Source organism: Nanorana parkeri, unplaced genomic scaffold, assembly GCF_000935625.1.
Source record: "Nanorana parkeri isolate BGI_ZX_2015 unplaced genomic scaffold, ASM93562v1 scaffold302, whole genome shotgun sequence".
NCBI classification, from domain to species: domain Eukaryota; kingdom Metazoa; phylum Chordata; class Amphibia; order Anura; family Dicroglossidae; genus Nanorana; species Nanorana parkeri.
Window position 1 is genome coordinate 870,945 of NW_017306570.1, and position 20,466 is coordinate 891,410.

Consider the following 20,466-nt stretch of genomic DNA (forward strand, 5'->3'; position numbering starts at 1 on the left):
AGTCCCATGACAGGCTCTACCAATATAATGCTACATGGGCTTGCTGGATGCATTTTCAGACGACACCTGCTTATGCCCAAGTGATGGACACTTGAGCTGGGACAACTTTGGTTGCTGAGTGCTGTTGTGAGTTTGGGCGGTGTGTCACGCCTGGTGTTTCCTATAGTCTTGCTTATCGAGTGTCTTCCCTTTCTCCCCGCCTTTTTTCCCTCCTTTCTTCCTTCCTTCCTCCCTTCCTTCCTCTTTCTTTTCCCCCCCCCCCCCCACCTGGAAAACATATGAGAGTCCCTGTTGCTTTTTACTCTACCTACCTGTAATTTTTGCCGATTGATGCAACAGATGATATGCGATTTTATGGCTCATTATCCAATTTTACTGTTATGGTGCTGATTGGTTGAATTTATGTTATACCGTTGTATGTCTTACAATTTTATGTTATACTCTTGTATGTCTTACAATTTGAATACTCTGCTCATATGATACACCATGTTTTTCACATTTATATTGCTTACTGTATCTGCCTGACATGTTTGTCATTATTTTCAATAACTTTCCTATTGTAAAAAAAAAAAAAGAATTGTGGTTTGAATACCCACTGTATACATAAATAAGGAATCCAACTCTCCCTGCTGGATTGTTTCTTTACTTTTTTAAAGTAGAGTATATAGTACAAAAAGAAGCAGGACTTGATTGGAGGTGTAAGACTCCAAGGTAGAGGAAAGAGAGTTGGAAACCATTAGACTCCATTTACACGAGGCAATCTGGGAATCCATAAGAATACCAGGTAACCCCATTCAGATGTGGCTGCTCTGCTTGTTTAAGGAAATGACAGGGTGGTAGCGACCACATCTGTATATGGCAGTTTGCATGTAATGATGTAGATTCCTGCTGCAGAAATACCAGATCCTGCCAGAACAAGGCCTTAGACTTTAAAAATGCACTGGCTAAGACAGGTGATCACATTGGCCAGCCTACAGCACTGAAGTAGTCCTTCAAGCATCTTTCAAAGTCAGCTGGTTGCAAGACTGGGCCTAATCTGAAAAAAAACTATGTTGGGTAAATTTAACATAAATTACCAAACTGTTTAACACTGCAAGCAAAAGAAACCCATGCCTACCTTATTTCAATTAAATTAATTGATCAACCATGAAACTCCTTAATATGACTTATTTTAAATGTAGTAGACATTAAGTATAATAACAATGTATGTGTGGATGACAGATCTAAACTAATCAATACAAAATATTCTTAAAACCCGCAGGGCCAGCATATATAGTGTCAGTGGTGGTAGTATTTGGTCTTGCAAACAGAAATAATAGGAAAGGACATATGAAGAATGAGCTAACATTTGACAAATACACCTCGTATATTCTCCAAAGTAAGATTAGCTCCGCTCTAGCGATCCTGACTGTCCAGAGTCACACATGGCTGGATAGCAAGGGACATACATACATCACTGGTCATCCCCTGTTGACTGAAGGCATCTGGGTGTATGGACTGTTTAATTTATGTCTTCAGCCCCTTGTTGCAAGGATATATGTGTGACCAAGTTGCACTGACCTGTGTTGCTGAATACATCGTTGTTTTGCATCCACCATTACCCAAGCTGTTATTACTCCATGTACAAGTTACATAGTATTTGAGGCTGAATAAAGACATTAGTCCATCAAGTCCAACCTATTAGGATCTCATTCTAGGAATTTGCTGCCTTAGAATAGAGCATTGATAAAGAAGGCTATATCATAGTATAAATAGGATATATTGCCCAACAAGTTATCAATATAATCAATTCAGTTAATTCAACATTTTATTAATTACTGGCTGTTCCAAATTTTAATGCTGAGTTTTGTACAGATAAAAAAAGACCATTAGATCTAGTTATGTAGGCATTAAATAAGTAGGCAAATGCATTTTTACATATCAAAAGTACATAGCTCACTCTAGATATTGGCCCTCGGTAATCCCCTGAACAGTAGGAAAGGAAATGGGAGGAATACAACTATAGCCTAGTGAATATCTACTGCATTGCACAGTGCCACCAGCATAATTCTTAGAGATTGCTAAGAGAGGAAAGCTTATCAGATGCTGCTGCTCCTTCAATATCTGAGAGCAAGCTAAAATGAGTCCTAGGCCTGGCTGTATTATTTAACTGTACTATAAACCTGGTTGTACTGTGTGGTAGGAATCTCTACAATATACACCTAGCTATACAGAAATTCAAATCCTTAAAACAGTTAAATATTTAACTGTTTTATTAGCTGTTAGTTAGTGGGAGTTCAGCTTTAGTCTGTATGTCTAAAAAAACTCACTTTGATTACTTAATACTTAATTTGTATTCAACTAAATTAAAACTACTCTAATCAAATTAATTCAATTCAAGTCTTCATTGGTCCAGCTAACCAGTCTAGTATCTATTCCTCGTAATACATTACTGCAAAATACTGCAGGACCTTGTGATTGACCTTTCTGACCACCAATGGGCAGTACCTAAGTCACAAGGAAGTGAGCACTGTAGACCAGACCCTCCCACCCTATGAAGCAGAAGAAAGACCTGGGACCCAGCATGTCATGTGACTTGAGTTTTTAGGCTTTTTGGATATTTATTTTAAGAAAATAATAGAAAGAATAGGTGTGTGATGTGGGGTGTTAAGGCTTTATTGTTTTTGTTTCTTTTCTTCCTGGATATGAGCTTTAAGCACATGCATACTCTGAACCATTTACAGAAAATGGATCATTATTAAATCAATCACCAATTCTGAGGCACAATATTGGGAATAATACATACTAGGGATGATCGATTTGGAAATCAGGAAAATTAAAAAAAAAAAAATTAAATTGCCTATTCAACTTAATTAAAACTACTCTAATCAAATTAATTCAATGTCAGGACCTGGTTATGCTTTTACACACTCTGAGAGCTCTTCAGAGAGTACCTAGAGCCCCAAAATTCAGCATCTTCCATTCAATATTATTTGTCCTGGAGTCTGTGCTGGGGTTTCCTCCCTTCAAAAAGTCAACATTTTTAATCCCTGAAACAGCACTGTTTAGTCTATCTAAGCTGCAGATTTGTGGGAAAAAATTGTTTTTGAAACAGCTGAAAAAGGAGATTATGAAGGTACCACTATGGTTACATGCTTTGGAAATGGAATGTCTTTTATTAAAGCACAATCCAGAGACAAACAAGAAAAAAGTCCCATTCCAATTACCCCCACACTACAACCCTTAAACACTAATATAAACTTATCAGATTTCATATGACCTCCAGGGCACCTCTCCTGGAAGCAGCAACCAATGGTCTAAATATGCTCTTCTTTGGTCCAGCTGACCAGTCTTGTATCTATTCCTTGTAATACATTACTGCAAAATACTGCAGTACCGTTTGAGGACCTTGTGATTGATCTTTCTGGCCGCCAATGGGCAGTACCTAAGTCACAAGGAAGTAAAGTGAGCACTGTAGACCAGACCCTCCCACCCTATGAAGCAGAAGAAAGACCTGGAACCCAGCATGTCATGTGACTTGAGTTTTGAGGCTTTTTGGATATTTATTTCAAGAAAAAACATCTATAGAATAGGTGCGTGATGTGGAGTGCAAAGGCTTTATTGTTTTTGTTTCTTTTCTTCTGGGATATGAGCTTTAAGCACATGCATACTCTGAACCATTTACAGAAAATGGATCATTATTAAATCAATCACCAATTCTGAGGCACAATATTGGGAATAATACATACTAGGGATGATCGATTTGGAAATCAGGAAAATGTTTTAAAAAATTTAAATTGCCTAAATATAGTGCTGATTCTTCCAATCAGCAGAAAGTCATACAACATGTAAATCCCGAATGCCTGAATTCCTGTACTACAAGATTCCTCACCAGTCAACCAGATCTGCAATTAAAATATTCCAGTGTACGAAAAGTTTGTGCTTCATTGAGGTTGATTCGCTAAAGACAAACCGGCTGTTTCCTGTACAAGGTAATGCTCCCTTAGCATAGTGAATGATGTGATGTTCTGCTGACTTTTATCATCCAATCATGTGCAAGCAAAAATGCATTTTTATTTTAGCTTCCTTGCTCGTGATTGGGCATTTTTTGCAAAAGGAAATTTCACCACATTCACTAAGCTAATTCCCTTGCAAAGTGCGAATTCCCTTGCGAAGTTAACAGCCTATTTGCCTTTAGAAAATCAAGCGTCTCCTGATTGTATCATTACTTTCCAATAGGTCTGAATGACTGAACACAACCATAAGCAGAGATAATAGTCAGCAGCATGATCACTGCATTAAGAACATGAAGGAGTATCTGTTGCACCCTTGAGCATTCTGCTTTATAGCATTAACGTTCTTCTTTAACTTACTGGAAAAGTTATTTCAAGAACGCCCTATGTTATTTAATTTGGATGAATTATGGAAATGGAAATGTTGGAGGCCAGGGCATCCACTTATACTTTTCACCATATATACTCTAGAAATGTGGAATGTGTACCAGCAGCCCAACTATTTATCAGTAAATGTATAACTGAAATGAAGATAACATTTTGTGCTTGCATAGAAATTTCATGGCCTGAAACTTTAAGAACTGGTAATACCGAAAGCAGGAAAACAGAGATAGAGGCTTTATAAATAGTCTGTTCACAGACATAAATCCGAAGTACCTGTCAAAAAACGAGAAATTTATGTGTTTGAAAATAGTCAGAAAGTAGAAATAGAGCCCGCGGTTGATATAAATCTTCCTTCTTTGGAAACAGTGCTGTATTTCAAAGGATTTTTGAAGCAATGCACTTAGGAAGCAGGTAACGAGGACAGAAAAATAATAATGTGCCCTGGCTATGATGGCACAGTCATCTGAAAATCCACTGTACCATTAAAGGGAGATACACACTTAAACAAACACATGCATTCTGTAGTGTACAATACAGTTATACATGACTGGAATACTTACGCTGCTGGCACAAGAAATTACATGTAACATGTAAAGGAGGATGTAACGCTCATTCAGAAAACATTCATTACATTATGGTATCCATAGACATCCTTTCTTTTCTACTGAACTATACACAGGACATTTTTCATTATGTGGTATTATAAGATAAAAGTGTTTGTCTGGACAAAATAAAAAAATAAAAACATTCAGTATATCTCTATGGCCAGGACACCATCTGCATGGAGTATGCATGTCCGTCCTATGCTTGTGTGGGTTTCCTCCAGTAGCTTCGGTTTTCTCCCACACTACAAAGACATGATGGTAGGTAAATTGGCTTCTGTCTAAAATTGGCTTCTGTGTGCGTATATGTATGTATGTATGTATGTATGCGAGATAGGGACCTTAGATTGTAAGCTCCTTACGGGCGGGGACTGATGTGAATGTACAGATTGTTGCAATGTGCTGCATAAATTGTCAGCCTATATAAATATATGTAATAAATCAATCAATCTCTATAATACACAAACATTTTAGCATGTTTTGTCTGTTTACAGGCACTTCAATTATAGAAAAATACCTGTTAATCTGCCACAAATCCAGTGTGCTCTGAACTTCTGTTTAAGCTAATAACACAATCCCTCTGCTGCACCGAAATCCCAAAGCCATCAGACCTTTCCAGTTCTTCCCTGCTGGACTACATAGCACCCCCTCTCCTTATCTCCATAACATAAGGATGTGTTCTGCAGTGCAGCAGAGGAGAACTCAAGCAGGGATGACAATACTACTTGGGATTTCAGTGTAGCAGAGGTAACGTTGTCAGCTTACTACAAAAAGTTAGGAGTTGATTAGATTTCTAGCAGAGTAACAGGTATTTTTCTGTACTTGCAGAGTATTTAAAGAGTCAAAATATGGAGAAATGGGTATGTACAGTAGAGATGTACTGAATGTTTTTTTTGATTCACACATACACTAACATTTACATGCATTGGCCTGCTAGTTTAATGTATGCTGTTTTAGCCCCTCTCTCCGCTTTATGTATCACCAAGTTGATTTAGATTTCCAAGTCAAGTTAGAATCTGACCTGTGACTGTGATGATGGAACTCAACCAAACTAAGTAGTGATACATAAAGGTTTCTGTTATGTGAGAAACAGCAAGGAGTTTACGGTAAGCGTTTTCGGGAATATCCATAGCTTTTCATGGCGCAGCTGTCAAATTTAACTGGAGTTTTCCTTTAAATTCTTAAATGTAGATGAACCCACACATACCACTGTCAAATGCCTGAACTACAGTGATCAATAGAAGCTCTCACATTTGAAATTTAGATGGCAAAAGGTGGAGAAGAAGAAGGTCAAGTCTACAGTTTGGGTCTAGATTCCAAAGGGCTCCCCAGAAACAATTCATCTGAGGACTAACATTTGTGCTTGCAAGCACTTTAGCACTGCTGTTATCCTAGAAATGTTAAAGACCAGGTCAGGTGTACTTTAAAGGCCTATCAAATCCATTCCCATACGAAAGATTGCTAGTGTGATGTGAAAGATTTGCTGTTTTATATAATGTATATACCTGTGTGTATCTATCTATATCTATCTATCTATCTATCTATCTATCTATCTATATATATTTCCTTTCTTGCCATGATTCTGTGCTGAGCGGCCAATTGACGGGTTAGATTATTATCATGTGCAAGTGAGGGAACGGACCTTAACACTGTGAAAGCTCTAACACAGAATGACAGAACGGGTCCTGTACCCTGGGGCAGGCAAACAGGGTAGCAGGGGAAAGTAGGGCAGGTAAGTATCAGACTTGGCTATAAGAATTCACTGAAATGTATTCAAGGACATTAAATAATAAAAGTCTAGCACTTGCAGTTTCTAGAGGACTGAACAGTTGGGGCATATATGATAGCATTGCATGTTTATGTGAGAATGTAACAGGCAGTTTAATGGTCCAATCAGCATCTAATGTCTATGGATAATTATACACAGAAATCTGATAAAACTTTCTGCCACGCCACCCCTGTTCACTACATTTGTCATATTTCTTTTCATATTTCAGTGTTGTTCATCTGTTCAAAGCTGGATCACAGCAGGCGGGACATTAATTTTCATTTTAAATTCTGTCCATCCTTAACTCGATTCGTGGCTTAGACAGTCTGTGACCACTTTATGACAAATTTGACTTTTCAAATAGAAAGAAGGATATTATATGGTAATTGCATAGTGCGTGCTAAGTGAAGGTTTTCATAAGGAAAGTGATGATGGTACTTTTCCCTTTTCTACAAATTAAGTGATTAAATAATTATGTGTGAAATATCTTCATGGAGATGTTACCATAATGATGAAACTGCTGGTGATAGGAGCATCCCGCGACACCTGGCGCTCCTCCAGCTAATTTAGTTGTTAGATTCAGCAGGAAAATCTGGTCTGTACGGACATAAACAGCAGATGTTTGCCAGATGACGTCCAGATACTGTAATTGAATAAACATGGATACTGATTTATCCCAAGAATTGCAAGCTAAATGTTTGTTCCCCTGTCCTCCTGGCAATGTAGAAACACTAAAACAGAAATCCACTGGGGATATTTTCAAACTTCAATGCACTGCAATGGGGGAGCTGCATTACAGAAGATATACCTTTGCAATGCATACCAGCATACAGAGGATACAGCACAGAATGTTTTCGGAACACTCCTAAATACATCTGAGCAACACAGTTCATCTATACAACACAGCAATTAATACATAGCTGTAAATGTTCTAAATATCAATATAGATCAATAAGGACAGGCAACACAGTGACTAAAAAGGTTAGATTGTTTTCCTTGAAGTGCTGGGGTCTTCAGTTCAGTCCGCACCTAGACATTTTGAATAGATGCTCTATGTTAAGATATATACTATATGTATATAAAGTAGAAAAATTATATATGTGTGTGTGCCACAACCGGGGAAAGTTTGGGCAAATCCTATCAAGGCCCATTCACATTACAAACCTGGGGCTGCATTGGGCTGTGTTGCTCAATGCAGACCCAATTCAATAAGAAGCCGAAATGTATTGTCTCTTATAGGCTCATTTGACACCAACATGTTGTGTTAGTGTGTGCTTTGTGGAAATGGAACATAGAACAAGAAAAACATTTATTTTGGCTAATGCTGTGAACCATAAACTGCACATCAATGCAACACATATTTAACAAATTCACATGAATGCAGCACAATGCCTTAGCAAAATAAATACCAACACATGCCAAGCACATTTAATGCCCATCAAAACATACTAAATGCAACGGACATGGTGTGAATCCAGCCTCATTCAGTAATGTTCCTCAGGAGATCTATTGACTTTACAGATTGACTCGACAGATCTCTTTGGGTGGGACCATTATTCCAATGTGATCCAGTCACATTAATATGGTTGTGCAAATGATCTTTTGTGGGCTACTGCACACTGTCAATTTTTTATATTATAATAATGGGCATATTTATAAAATACTGAATATGACATTCACTAAACACTCCCTGGTTAATCATTCCCTGAAATGTAAAACCATATGCACAATGAAAATTCATCTGCAGTGAACATTTGATGAATGTCACATTTAGTGCTTTATAAATATGGTTCTAGATTAAGGCTATTTTTTTTTTAATAAACTGGCAAGACTGTTGACAATAACTGTGACAAAAGAACCTTTACTATGGTACATGTGGTGAATCATTATTGGCACAAGAAAGGTCATAATGTTTAACATTTTTTTTGTGAAGGAAATTCAGTTGTAATTATGGTGCTCAACTTTTAGAGCCCTTTCACAATGGCTTTCTGATCAGGTCCGGCTGTCAGGTCTGCCAATGTTAGTCTATTGGCAGCCAGATCTAAACAAATGGGCATTAATTTACATCCAGTACTCCACGGCTTCGACCATTTCTGGAAAAACAAACGGATCAGAGTTCCGATTTGCCGGAGCAGATCGTTTCGGATTGGCGGTAATCTCATGTAAACAGACACAAATCCGTTTACATCTGATTCCACATAGACCAACATAGGTCCGATGAGCTCAGTTTTTCTCTCCATTGCAAGATTGAGGAAACAACTAGATGAACAGGCATCTCACCAGGGGGACATCCATTCCGATCAGCAGGAGATCTGTGCACATATCCTCTGCTGAGTGGACCGTGTGAGAGGAGCCTTACAAAGTACTGAATATGTACATTGAAAATCCTTTTACCAATCAGACCAGTGCTGAATACCTCCCAATATTTTATAATCAAAATCTGGACAAATAAAAACCCCTGCCTCAATTAACATACATCTAAACTATTAACAAAACACAGCTATATCAATAAACACGTCCCTTTTGGCAACAGCACAATGCCATGAGAAACCCCTCTTCTTCCTGGAGCCAGATGCCAGGACGTGTGCTTTTACTCCTATATATACACATGCTTGTTAAATGTACAGTATTAAGGGTACCTCTATTATTAACAACTTAGTATTATTGACCACAATTTTTTATAGAGTACATTGTATTGTGAATAATGTTGGAATATGTTTAACTTGTACAGAGATTTACAGGTATCTGGCTACCACCGGCGCTCTTACACAACCACACTACTCCCACTGATACGAACAAGCAAAGCTTCACTACCTGCTGGTCAGACAAATTTAATTTGTCCTGCAGACAGGTATTTTTTCACCCCTATTAAAGCTGGATTCAATAAAAGGTTATCACCCAGCCATGAAAGTTAATGGACCAATGTTCTCCGACATAGGAGATAGAAACAGCTAAACTCCAACCAACTGCTAGACTAACTTGTTTTCCAAAATCTACATGGTGTAAATGATGCCAGGGAAAACACAGCCAGCTCATCCGCATTACAACAATTAATGTATAAATTAATGAGCCTCACACACAAGCAGGAGAATAGCTAATGAGCTGTTTGGTTGCCATGACAACCTCAAGTCAAGCAGAATTATGTTTCCCTTTAGAATAAAGTATAGAGAATCTTTAAATGATAACTGTTAACACAGAGGTCTGGAGGTGAAGACAAAGTGGTGACAAGTTTATGATAGCATTTATTTAATAATTAGTTCTCATGAAAGACAAAGCAGATACAGTAAAAAAATTAATCAAAAACAATTTTAAGAAAAAAAAAGATACAAATGCACCTTGTAGCAATTCATTACTGAAGAAATGTCATTATCATTAGGAGCCTAGTTTCAAAATCAGCAGGGCTAATTGATATTCTGATGGAGTCATTGTTGGTATTTGATGCCTTCAAGATAAGCCATTTTTTGTTAATAAAATAATGTTTCTATTAACCCCATCTTCTTTATTGTACGCAATATGTAAAAGCCTGTACATGGCAGGTTTGTTTTTATCAGTAAAGTGCTTCATGATCTGAAAAGGTTTTCATAGGCAGGATTGTCTGTTGATCATTTAAAAGAAACCTTCTTTTGCTCAAATCATCTGATTATCCTGTTTTGTCTAGGGCCAGGTTGAAGAGACATTGTCACTGGGGGGGACAGGGAGAGAAATGCTGCAGGTATGAAGTGCATACACCTAGAGGTATATGCACATACTTACAGCAGTTCCTCAAACCTACCTATAATGACCACATTTTCTGGGAAGTTTCAGAACTTGCTGCAAAACCTCGCCTTATACATTACAATTCGCCCATCCTTATGACAGGTAGCCTCAGTGGCCAATGAGGAACGTGCAGGAGAAGATAGCAAAGCAAGCTTCTGCCTCAGAAAGTGCTGATGTTTTGTTTGTTAAAATGGCCTGAGATTTGGCCATGAAGGTTTAGAAGGCTGTTGCAGGCATGTGAATGTAGGTGCCAGCACTCCATACCTGCAGCAGTTTGCTCTGCATACCCTTAGTGACTTATTGAGTCCCTTTAAAGTGAAGATAAATCCTATCTACAATCACTGTCCTATAGTGTAAACTGCTACAAAACTTGACCGGAACTCACCACAACCGTAAATCAGGCAGTGCTAATGCTTGTAAGGGCTCATTATCACATACGTGTTAACCCTTACATAACCAATTCTTAAATTTTTTTGAAACTGCATGCAAAATATGCATAAATTGGGCAGTTTCTGACTGCCTTTAATGGTCAATATTTTTTCCCAAAAAATAAAAAGAGCATGCATGATGAACTGAATTGAAGTATGCAGCTCATGTTTTAAATTGCTTTTAGTGCTGATAGAATTTGGAATATTCAAGACATTAACATATTAAAAAGCATCTAACCTTTCATTCATTGTGCATTCATTTGGATCAGTCTAAACAATGTTCTACATGCTCACTGCACACTTGGCTTTTATGTATACAAGTTAATGTATGAACAGATTAAAATGAGGTTTAAATAAATAAACCAAAGTATGCATAATAAGCATAAATAAAGCATTATTTAAATCAGAGAACAAAGTAATGGCTTATTTTTCTGAAGGAAGACAATTTGGAGAGCCAAGGTCAAGCATATCCATATTTTGCATAACAGTCTGTGAAAACTAAACATTTAAGATGTAATTTTTAATATCTACCACAGTGTGAACAATCTATGGCTATTCAGCAAACTTTCAACAGTCCCACGAGTTTCCTATTTATATGACACATTATACATTTGGGTTTATCCCATGTCCTTGTGGACACTCTAGGCTAATTACAGGTATAACTTTGGGAATCTGTTTCCAAACCTGAGGTCAGTCTGAAGCTTTGTGCCATCATAATGAGTGACCTAGTGGCACCATCACGTATAGGAAAAAGAACACCCTTGTAATTAACTAAGAGACTGTAGGGCCTATTTTGCTCAGAAGACATAAGAGCATCCTTGATTAAAGACTTATTCAAGACACTTTTTTCTTTAAGCTTAGACAGAAAAGGGGAAAATATTTTGTTTTTGTCTTTGTGACCATACTGGGTAGGTGTCTGTGGCACTGGGACAAGCAATGGTGGGGCAGGAAGGCAGAGACAGCAATAAAATAATTTTCAGAAGTTCTAATTCTGCAAAAAAAACATGTTTTTGTCCTTGTCGCTGTCGGAGAGTTTCTTGTCACGTCATGTCTGGACAAGCAGTCAGGAGAAATCTCCCCAACGGGGATACAGACAGCAAAAATGAATTCAACAAAGGTCCTTCCCAGTTCCATCCAAAGCAAATGAAAAAGTTTGTGCTTAAGAGAAGTAGTGGCCTTGGGGACTTTGAAGGAACACAATAAAACATTTTGGGGTCAGTCAAGGATCATCTTGAAGGCATAAGGACATGAAGTTATGTGAAGTAGGAATCTTCATGGCTCTGAAATGAAATGTTGCTTGTGACTTTTGTTTTAGGTGACTAAACCTGCATAAAGTTAGGTAAATCTGGACAATAATTATATGATTGTCCCAGCAGGTCCAGCCATTGCAAAGGAAAATCTAACCGCCTGTCTCAGTGACAGGCCCATATATGGACTATGTTAGAATAGTATTATATAGTGTAAGACACCATCACACCTACTTACTGGAAGCTCCAACTATCTCAAGCAAATAGAGGAGCTATGTAGTGAGGGAACCATTTAGAAGAAACATATCAGGTTTTGGCACCATTACACTTGCGGGAAGTTATTCCTATATTTGCTAGTATTAACGATGGCATTTGCTGCAACCCAAGCCATGAAAAAGTTCTCCTGACAAGCATGGACAAGAATAGTCATTAAACAATGGTAGTAATTAATCTAAATTATTTTAGTAAAAGCAATCAATTTTCATGAGCATTGTATGCCCATCAATTTATTTTCCATTTACATCTACAGTTAGCAAATTCTTACTGTGTCATTGAAAAACAGTCAAATGGAAGTCAAAAGGATTTTATGTTTGTATTTTAGTAGCATTTTTTCTCTATAAATTGGTTAATGCATACATGCTAATGTAATTTCCTTTAAAATAACATGAAAATAGGTATATTATGTTGAAGCTTCCTGGTGTCCAGCTTTTAACAGTGGCTGTTACCAAGACAGGTATGTAAACTGTAGGCAGACTGACTGAGCTGCATACAACAAAAGGGATAAAAGGAATATGACTCTCTGCATCCCACTATATCCTACAAAAATTAAACTTTTCTTGTGTGTATGTCCAGTTAATAATGAATCCAACAATCAGTTATTAAATGTTTTAGGCAGACATTAAACAAAAACATCATAGGTATATTTAATAAAATGAAGAGCAATGTTTGTAGTGTACAGACTCTTAGCAAACTTTCAGAATGTATCTTTTCCTCATATTCTGATGATTTGATTATAGGAAACAAATCTGTTTGACTGCTTATTGCACTTTGCACATTCCCATCATTGCTTTTGCTGTTATACTGAATAAGCCTGCATGTTTTGTGGATTCTTAGATATAGCACAAATGTCTCAAACAGCACACAAAACAAATTTCTGGTCTGTACCACAATGCAGTAAAGTCAATTGCAGCGACACATATCACTCAATCAGAAATCAAATTTTATTGCTTCGACTGCTTGAAACAGATGACATAAGAAATCAATTTAGTTGCTGGGAGTTACTGCACATCAGTGCACTTTAGAAAATTACTAGATAAGCTTCATTGTGTTACCTATCAGCTCTCCAAAATACTGAGAGTCATACACAGATCCCCCAGATTCACCAGTAACCAGGGATGGTCGCTACACGCTGTAATGTAAAATATGACGGAGCAGAACAGATTGCTGCTCTATGGATAATTAGATCTGCTCACGGAAGCCAATTATGTTCACAATGAGTTATGTAGGGCTCTCATAATAGTTGAGATAAAGAACAATTTCATAATAATAACATTTGCATTTTATGGAGTGTCGTTCCTCTGCAGCTGCAGAAATGTCTACACTAATTGACTTGCTTTAAAACTCGTATCACGGGAATTGAACAGGCAAAGCTGACATAAGTCAGTGACCATTTTACAATGAACTGGTTATAAAGCAGTGCAAAAAAGTGCCATTCTACATTAACCTCCTTGTAGTACACTTTACCTGTTGAATGTGTTGTTTCTGCTGACCATCCTCAGGAATCCAGTTGGGTCTGTCACCAAATTCATTTTATTGTTAAGGTCATCATATTGCTGGTCCATGTAATCTCCAGCCTCACTCTCGGTTTCACTGCTTGCACAAGTCCTAAAGATAAAAACAGACCACATTACATCTTAAAATGCTTGACAGGATTTAATTTGCTTTCCTTTAAAGACATGCTTATAGGAAATTATATCACTCCAAGCAATAAAGTCAGAAGGATGTTAAAAAGTGATAAAGTATCCAATAAACAGGCTACATCTGAGTAAGCAACCTCTTTGTACGTTGCAAGAGCATAAAATACATTGCTACTGGAGATCAGTGCTCTTTGCAAAAAAAGAAAAATCTGGAAATACACTATTCTCAGAGTTTTGCATGAAACCATGAGTCAGTCATTAGCCTAGTATAGTCGTTGCCTTACTAATATGGTGGAAATGCCTCATTATAATGGTTGAGATTTTTTCTGGTATTTAGTATAGAATGATAGTTTTTAATACTTTGTAATACATCTATTGTATTGAAATTGTAATAAACTAAGATCCATGGCAGCAGTGGGGCATGGCAGATAGTATCAGACCATGTGGAACACCTGATAAACACAGCTCCAATTCCAGTGGCTCCATGGGTTTTTCAAAATGGGCCTACTGAAAGCACACACTACAAAGCAGGTAAATATGCATTTACATATTTCAGTTGTTAATGGCTCATTATTATTATATATGATTAATATACAGTAGCTATACATATTGTGATACATGTATCTGAAAAACAAAATTGTAAATTAGGCTAATTTTAACCATAATACATTACTTAACACACATTGCATTGGGCAGTCGGCACTGCATTGAGCATTTCAAAGAAATAACTTGATTACCAAACTGCAAGCCAACATACTAAAAGTTGTCTTTATGAAGCCCTCTTGGGCAGAATAACCCCAAATAGACTTGAAAATATATTAATATATTAATGCTTTTGAAATGTTTGATCTTTTTATCTTTGCTTATATTTTATTGTTTGTCCTACTACTAGTTCCACAACACAGCCCTAGATAAGTCTCATTAAAATAAGCCATCTTGCCCTGATACCCCAAATATGATTAAATTCTAATTTTCTGATTGCACAGCCAAGAATCGAAAAAAAGGTTCATATGTAAAGGTGATCTTTCTTTTGACTTCTGCTATTCTTAATCATAGCTGCATCAAAATCTAAGCCTTTGCCAAGACTAAGGCAGTTTAAAACAATATTGACAGAACTACCTCACTGTTTATAATCAGGACAGAAAGTTCTTTCCCCAAAGAGCAAGGGACCAGACTGATGACACCAGTTCTTAATCTATTTCAGACAACACGATTATGTAACCACTACATAAGATATCTCAGAGGATTCTAAAATGACAGTGAAGACATGCAGCAAGTGTGACATGTTTCTCATGCTTTGTTTCTACTTCTTAAACCTGATGTAACTTGGCAACCTCATCAATACTTTAAGATGTATGAAGTGCACTAAATTATGCATGCTAACACAAAATATCGTTCATGCTGCTGTATTATGAATTCCACTGGAGATATGCTGATCTGTGAGCTGAAACTATTTATGTAACTAAGACCGGTGAACTCCAAGCATAGACATTCATCAGCATAGTCATTAGATTGCTTTATTTACAATGATTTGAAAAGCCTACAGTATAATAGCTTATATTTTGTAAATACAAAATATATTTTTTTTTCTCACATCTATTTTGAGATAATTATGCACTGTATGTAGGGCGATTGTTGACCAGTATGACATATTTTGGTATTACTGTGTAAAAAAAACTGACAGCGCAAAGGGTAAAACCAAACTTCAAAGATAACCATAGAAGAGGGTTGAAACAATTGTGTCTGATCACTCAGGTTTGCCTACTACGTACTTGGCCAGCAAAAAACTTTCACTATAGTCAGCTAATTTAACATCTGCTCAGGATTGGTAGGTGTTTTTTTTAAAATAGACATCAGGCGTCAATCTTAAGTAGGGCATACATGGATAGATTTCCGTACCAATGTATGTACAAAAAATCCCATCAGAACATTCCATAATACCATCAGGCTTGGCAAATGTCATACTTGATTTTCATTAGACTGCATAAACGCTACAGTAGACCTATGCTTCCAATAATATGGGCTATCCTTAATATCTGACGGTGTTAGATATATGACTGGATATCTAATAGCTGCGATGGACAATAGCTTTGTTTCCTTTAGGTTAGCAGATCTGGAGCAATCGCGTTGTTTGGGTTTTTTGTATTAAATGCCAATCCCAGGCAAAGTTTTTTTTTTAATTCTAGATATATTCCCCTTACTTCCTGCTCTGTCTAACACCCTTAAATAAACAGGAAGTTGGAGGATTTTCCCTCACTTCAACATTTTGTATATTTGTATTAATATTTTCTGTATTGACACTTGACAAAAAGGAAGGGAAAAAAAAATTCGTAAATGGGGATATAAAGTTGTTACCATTCCTCATTTTATCCAAACAAATCTAAAATAAATATTTGGGTGGAGTAGAATACATTTAGTTTAATTACATTTTTAACTCTTTACTATTGCAGGATAAGTTCACATGTATATCATGTAGAATAACATAACTGTTGCTATTAAATGTAACCAAATAAGATCTACCATGGGTAGTAAAAATGCCAATCTTCCATTCTGTTCCAGACATGTGCATCTTTGTGGACTACATAATAAGTGTTATGTATATGTGCTGAGAACTGATGAATGCTCAGGAAAAAAAGAGAGATTTGAAAACATATAGCCATTCTTCTTTTTTTCTATAGTGTGAGTGCTATTCAATAACAGGGGAGAACCCAGCTTTACACTCAATGGGATACTCAAAAGACCAAGTGATGTATGGGAATCTTGAAAGTAAACATCTATTTCTGGTCAAATCTTTAGAACTGATGAGTGGAATTGTCAGAACTGATGAGTGGAATTGACAGTGGGTATGTTCAATGGAAACAGGACTGTGTGTACAATGTAGCCAATCAAATGATCTATAGAGCACCATATGAAATCACTTTCAATTGTGGATTAAAAAAAGAGATTTTTTTCTAAAGTGCTAATTTTTAAATGTAATAACTCAAAGCATCCATTCACTGGTACTGGTCTGTCTTCAGCAAGTTGAGCGCGGATTGGTTGCCCTTAAAACATTAGCACGTAAGAATAAGAACTCCTGTTGAATAAGTCCAGAAAATATTTATGATACAGCTCATGGGGGTGTACCCTAGTACCGCTTTCTGAGTGTATGTCAGCTGTACTCCAGATTGCTGCACCAGTAACTGATTTATTGGTAAACAGGAATGTTCTTAAAAAGGAACAGCATTGTACTGGAAACTGCTTATTTCCCAGAGCAAGACATAGGTACTGATGCACTCTAGATTGTAAATAAAAAGTTTATGGTGAAAAAAGTTGAGTGCATTATCACTCATGCTGTCAAATTAGTCTTTACAGCATGTCTAGTGGTGTTTTACTGCTTTTCCAGCAGTTATTTGTCTCAGTGGACTGCCATGTGTCTTCCATAGTGGAAGAACTGCAGCTCAATGGCAACAAACATAGCAGAAACATCTTCAATTAACTAACAGAAGTAAATCTATTCTGTAACACTTCAAACGCTAACATCACTAGTCTACTCCAAAATGTTCTGTTTTACATATAAAATGTGTAATTTATTTATCCCAGAAAATTTTTTTTTATTCATTTCATTTCACATTCAGTTCCATAAATTACATGATAATAACAATAGCGTCTACATTCAACGGCTATCTCATATCTAGAGTTGCTTCTTAATTACAGATAAAAAATAAGTTTAAAAAAAAGCTAATGCTTGTGATTGATTGCAAAATAAATTAGCCCTTCACCATTACTTATATAACCATGAGAGGAAAGAGCAAAACGCATTGTATTGTCTGAAATCCCACTTCAGTCTCGGTCCAATACCTTTACTCTTACCCTATTGTTCATAAAAACCTATCATACCCACTCCTACATCCATTCCCCACCCCTCTTCTCCTCCCCCATATCCAAACTCCTTCCCTCCCTCCCTCAACAAACAAACAAACAAACAAAAAATATGTGCACGAAAGGGGAAAGATGCAATACCTCAATTTCTTATAAGTATTGTTGAATCTCTGTTGAGCCAATAAGAACCATCCATGGTCTCCATTTTTCTACAAATATCACATGTCTATTGTATACGTGAGCTGGCAATTCTTCCCTTCGCATTATGTGGTTCAGTTCTAATACCCATTCCCGGATCTCAGGGGTGTTTGGTTGTCTCCAGTATCTTGGGATTATCGCCCTTGCTGCTTCCAATATGGGGCATGCCAGTCCCCCCTTTATGCTTTTTACTGAACCCGGAAGCATTGATAGTAGTGCCACTTCTGGGGTTTAAGACATTTTTGTGCCCATAATTCTGCCTGCTAGTTCAAATATAATTTTCCAGTAGGGCTTTATTCCCTGGCATGTCCACCATATGTGCAGCATTGTGCCCTCTTCCATTCCACATCTCCAGCACATCTTGGTTGCTTGCGGGTCTATTTTATGTAGTTTCACTGGGCATCTATACCACCTGGTTACTATTTTAAAGTTCCTCTCCTGAATTCCAACCGATATACTTGATTTAGAAGTAAGGAGGAAAACTTTATGCCATTCCTCTGCTGTAAATATGTGTAATTTATTGCTAGTGTAATTTATTTATAGTGTATCTACAGTCCAACAATTTTTAGTAGTTTTGGATAGAGCAAGGAAAGGTTATAATCTCTGTCTGTCTTATATAGCTGTCGTTTTCCATGTAGTGGGGATTCCCCCCCTCCCCACCCCCCACACACACACTTGTTCAAGTAAGGTGACCATTGTCACCATCAAAGAAAAAGATGGGTAAGTTAAGCCTTAACATGGGTAAGTGTAACCGTAAAAGGAATGAAAGTAAAAACCCCAATGTGGGCACCTGACCAGGTGACAACTAAGAGGGGATTTTCCCTCATTTTGAAGAGAAGTTTTCCCACTTCCTTTGTGTCTCCAGGACAGGAAGTAAAGGGAAATCACCCTAATGGGACAGAGATGGAAAAAAAACCTGACTGGGGTTTTACCCAATCTCTACTCCATCAAAAAACACATTTTAAATGTTGGTTCTAGATGTACTTTACAGCTCCACAGCAGGCTAACTTTTTAAGAGAGAAGCAAAGTCAAACATTCTTGGGTCACAGGGGTACATTCCCTTCTGTACTTTGTCTTCAGCTTGTTCAGCATAATCAAACTGTTGGTTCATTGTCCAGTGAGCAGGCATAGGACACAAAATTAAATAGAACATTTTGTGATCACCATATTTAAAAAAAACGTGTATTTTTAAAAGCAACAAGTGCAAGAACCTAACTTGACTTTATATCAGACTCCTACAGTCCCTGTAAAACAGAGCTCAGACTGCGAGAAGGAGATGATCACTGCAACACATCAGATGTGCTGCAGTGATCATGTGCTAACAAGGAACATGCTTCTAGGAGGAGAGCAGTGTGAGAGAGAGAGAAGCTCCTGCATCCACTTTTTCTTCTTCACTGTCCATTCATAGACTATTGGCATAAAAGTGACCTAGTTGTATTACTAAACTGAAGCAAAGAAAAGCCAGGTCACCAGGCTGTGCTATGCTGTCTTTGCAGGGCTATGTAAAAATCAGGACAGGATGCACAAAAAAAAAATTATTTGGCAATATTAAAACAACTCTCACAGTAAAGAAAGCCACTCTCCACTTCTCTCTTCTCCAAGCTAGTAGATGGACAGCTGATGGAGACTGCTCTGTCCTTTGTGATTTTGTACTGGACAGAAAGTTCAAGGAAGCTGAGCTGAGAGAGTTGGAGGAAGCTGTGGATTAATTATTGAAAAATAGTTTGAGAGTTTAATACTACTAAAAAGTAGTATTTTGAAACCTTTTTTAACCTAATTTTCAGCACCTTCATTTGCTCTTGCTTATGACAGTAAAATGGTCATCTCTTGCAAGATTTAGGGTTGTGGTAAAGTTATGTTTAGGGCAGACATGGAATTTCATCATTTAAGTCATTATTCCTCTGAGAGAACACAAGAATTGCTGTTAGCAGAATTTGAGAGCTCAGGCAATAACATTCCTTTCCATGAATCAAGAAATGTATTGTGACCTTCATAATGAAAAAAGATTCAAGATGAATGGCCCCGATCCTTGTATTATATACTAATTTCTTTTGTGTCTACAAAAATATAACGATCTAGCAGACTGGGAAACTGCAAACATACCAAAGCGTTATCTTGTTTTTATTAAATAAAAGGAAATGGTTAGATGTGCAAAATAAATAAAATTCATATAAAGTACATTCTCCATGAAGCCATAATTAGAGGCTTGTACTACATACTTGTTAGTGACTCTAGTTTGAGATTCTACAGATATTGTAAAATGAGTTGTAATACGGGTGATCAGCTTAATTGTAAAACAATTCCATCATAAAGTTGA

The 20,466-nt window shown here is 37.1% G+C and overlaps 1 protein-coding gene across 1 annotated transcript in view; it reads right to left on the reverse strand.

Annotated features, from left to right (window-relative positions):
• Positions 1-20,466, reverse strand: part of TTC28 (tetratricopeptide repeat domain 28) — a 553,780-nt gene that overhangs the window by 79,437 nt on the left and 453,877 nt on the right. Inside the window, exon 14 of the mRNA XM_018557772.1 lies at positions 13,921-14,061. Coding sequence (XP_018413274.1) covers positions 13,921-14,061 — 141 coding nt within the window. The remainder of the gene's footprint in view (positions 1-13,920; positions 14,062-20,466) is intronic.